Below are 3,443 nucleotides of genomic sequence, written 5' to 3' on the forward strand. Positions count from 1 at the left end.
TATATGCTTGAAAGAGCTCTGAACAGCCTCTGCCCGCTCCGAGTGTTCTGCTAGATGGGGATGTGGGGCTGTCTCCCATGAAGCCCTCATACTCCTCTTCACCTTCTGCCCCTTGACTTCTTCCTTAGAAAGAACTTTCTGCCTCTGGTTTTGAGAAACAGCTAAAGTGGAGGTAGTGGCTGGGGTCAGAAACAAAATTAGGGAATTCTTTTTTTTTCTTCTTGCCTTTCTCTGCTTCCTTCCTTCCTTCCTTCCTTCCTTCCTTCCTTCCTTCCTTCCTTCCTTCCCTCCTTCCTTCTCCCTTTCCTTTGAACCCTGATCTCATCTCCTTGGTTAAGATGGGATGAAAATGGAGCAAACGACAGCAAAGATTCGTTGAGGTAAAAAGAAAAGTGGAGGGGCAACAACCCCAGGGTAGCGGGAGACAAGGCTGGTTACTCAGGAATCCCTGGAACTTGCATAAAACCTGGAGTTGGTTGCTCAAGGCACTTAAAATCAAATTCAATGAGAGCCCTTGGTGGGGGGTGCAGGGTACTGCCCTCTCCACCAGCCCCCTGACCTGCTCCCAGGAAGCTGCCTGGCTGAGGTTTCTGCTTTGAAGTGAGTGCCTCTTTTCATGACTCACAGGACCCGGATCACACTGGGCCCGTTGGGAGGAAAAACCCATTTTCTCTTCCTGTCTGGAAATGTAGATTAAAAGGCAGAAAATTCTGACTGTTCTCAGGGCTCCCGCTGAAATTTTTCTGCTATATTTTCACTCTTATAAAGCAGAACCCTTTGAGTCTTCCATTGCTTCTGCAAGGTTTCTTCCTAGAGAGCCACTGGCCTGATTGGAACCTGCTCCTGTCCACCAGCACTGCTGGAAGGGCAAGGGTCCCAGTCGAAGTTTAGAAAGTTTGCTTAGTGCATTTTGGGGAAATCTCCCCTCGGGCACACAGTATCCCTCCCCTGCCCCCAACTCTCTCCACCAGACTCTTTGTTACTCAAAGGCATAACCACAGGACTGGCTGAAATGTTCCCCCAGGTGAGTGAGTGCCTGTCCTGCCATGTGTACTCGTTTTAAATGCCAGTTTTTAGATACATAGCATACCCCCAAGTTTTCACCTCCTGCTTTCTTACCTTTATACTCAGAGTCCGATGAGGCGTTGCTGCCACTTTTGTCCAGCTTGTCTCTAAAGTCCTCCCCGGCCTTGGCCGCAAGGCGGCCCCCAGGCTCAGGGGCTGCCGGCTGCCCGCTGCTAGAGTAGGGTGCGCAGGCCGCGAGTGGTTTGCAGTCGGCAAGGATGTCCCTGATCAGAAAGGAGGAGGTGACGGTGCGCGACTGGGCCGGGGCTGAGAGCTGCCCGGGCTGCAGGTGGGAGTCCAAACCTGGGCCGGATGCCCCACCAGGCCGTGGGGTGCCCGTCTCCAGACAGTCCCTTCCTGGAGAGGCTGGCGAAGAGCAGTCGCTGCTGCTCTCTGAGCGTGGACTCAGCTCCAGGGGCGAACGGCAGTCCCCAAGCAAGGGGTCCCCCTTGGGAAGGGCGGGGCTGCCCGCGCGGTGGGAGAGAATGGAGTCGATCCCAAAGCCATTGGAGCCTTCCATAGCCAAGCTGCGACCTGTCCTCCCCAAAAGCTCCCCACCCACCCCCAACCCCAGCCGCCGCTGCCCCTGCCCCTAGCTGCGGGCTGGCATGGGGAAGGCGGGCAGGGAGCCTGCGGGCACCTTGGACGGAGTTCAGCCTTGGGGGAGCCCGGGAGCTCTGGGCCAACCTCCTCTGCGCATTAGATCCAGAAGGACTCAGTGCGTCTTCTGCAGCATCGCGCCGAGCCGCCGAGCCGAGGGGGGGTGGTGGGAGTGTCAGGGAGGAATGGGAGGGAGGGCGCGCCAAGTTGGGGAGAGCAAAGGGGGAGACGGACGGCCCGAGGGCCCCTTGGCACAGAAGAAACGCGAGGATGTTGGAATCTAAATAAAGAATGGCGTTTTAAAAATCCAAACCGCACGCTTCTTCCAGGCAAGCGGTGGCTGAGGGTGGCGAGGTCAGCACCGCGGATAGCTGCGGGCCCGGGCCGCGCTAGCAGCCGGCAGAACGGAGCGCACCTGGAGGCATCAGCACCGCGGAGAGCGGCGGAGGCGGCTGCCAGCGGCTCATGACGCTCCACCTGGCCAGGGAGGTCCTCTCTCCGCGCCCTCGCCGCTCCGGGGGCCCGTCAGCACCGTGGACAGCGCCTCCCTGCTCCTCGGCGGCAGCTCTCTGCCGGTCCGCGCGCGCCTTCTCCTCCCCCCTTCCTTTAAAAAATGAACTTGTGTCACTTTTACTTTGGGTCTGGGTTTTTTTTGTTTGTTTCTCTTTTTTTCGTTGTGTTGTGTTTTTTTTTAAGGAGACTCGCCCACGTGTCCCCGGAGTGATGACGCTGATTGGCTCTGGCCGATTTTGGGGGTGATGTCACGGCTCCGCAAGCCGCTGCCCGATTCCCTTTCAGTTTGATTAAAAGAGACACTGAATTAATTACAGCACAGACCCAACTGTTTACCGGCGATTTCCACACGGTTTGCTTTCATTAGGCCGGTGACGAAGCTCCTAATGAGGGTGATTAGCCAAGGGGGGTACGGCTGGCGGGGAGGGGGGCGAGCCGACTGCTGCTGCGGTGGGCTGGGATGTGCGCTGGGCTTTTTTAGCGTTCCCCGACCCTTTCCCACAATTATTCCAATTATTCGTCCGCAGGTCTGTCGTAGATCCTTTTTCTTCCCTCGTTTTTCTTCCTCCAGCAGCAGAAAGGGACTAAACCCAGCGGAGAAAGAAGTGTGGGGTGTGTGTGTGTGTGTGTGTGTGTGTGTGTGTGTGTCGATAACCCCTTCTCTAGTGTGAGGAAGAAAATTCAAGTTATGTTGTTTGCGGCATTTCTGTTGGGCTCTCGGTGTTTCCCTCGTAGGACAATTTGCAGTCCTGTCTCTCTGGCCTCTTGGGAACCTGTGGGCCTGGCAGGGGTGGGGAAAGCCAGGTGTCTGTCCGGGAAGTGACCAGACCGATGGCTTCACTTCAGGGCGAGATTGGAGGACTTCACTTCAGGGCGAGGTTGGAAGATCTTGTCTGGGGCGTTAGGGAGAGACCTCAAGAAATCCGTGTGGCTCAAGGAAGGCAGCGCAAGGGACAAAGAAAGCAGTAACCCGCCCACCCCCGCTGATGGCCTCTCCCATGGGCACCTCCTGAGGGGCCGGCGCTGTCGTACCTCTGAACAGGACCCGCGCAAGAGCTTCCGAGTGCGAGTGTAGACGCCTGCTAACGGCTTCTTATGCCACGCAGAGCCAGAGCTCGTCCAGGGATTCATTTTCAAGGCAACTCTGGAAACGTGGCCTTTTCATTGTGAATAATGGGACCCCTCGCCCTTCCCACCCCGTCAAGGGCTCCAGTCCAGCGCCTTTCTAGGGTCAGCCCCCAGTGTTGGGGCCCAGGACCGCGGAC

The 3,443-nt window shown here is 57.0% G+C and overlaps 1 protein-coding gene across 3 annotated transcripts in view; it reads right to left on the bottom strand.

Annotated features, from left to right (window-relative positions):
• The window catches only part of BARHL1 (BarH like homeobox 1), an 8,660-nt gene extending 6,331 nt beyond the window's left edge, over nucleotides 1-2,329 (bottom strand). For all 3 annotated transcript variants that reach the window (XM_017849543.1, XM_017849556.1, XM_017849548.1), the window contains exon 1: nucleotides 1,120-2,329. In XM_017849543.1, coding sequence (XP_017705032.1) covers nucleotides 1,120-1,585 — 466 coding nt within the window. In that variant the 5' untranslated portion in view covers nucleotides 1,586-2,329. The remainder of the gene's footprint in view (nucleotides 1-1,119) is intronic.
• Between the last annotated feature and the right edge of the window lie 1,114 nt (nucleotides 2,330-3,443).

Source organism: Rhinopithecus bieti, unplaced genomic scaffold, assembly GCF_001698545.2.
Source record: "Rhinopithecus bieti isolate Rb0 unplaced genomic scaffold, ASM169854v2 scaffold_2205, whole genome shotgun sequence".
Classification (NCBI taxonomy): domain Eukaryota; kingdom Metazoa; phylum Chordata; class Mammalia; order Primates; family Cercopithecidae; genus Rhinopithecus; species Rhinopithecus bieti.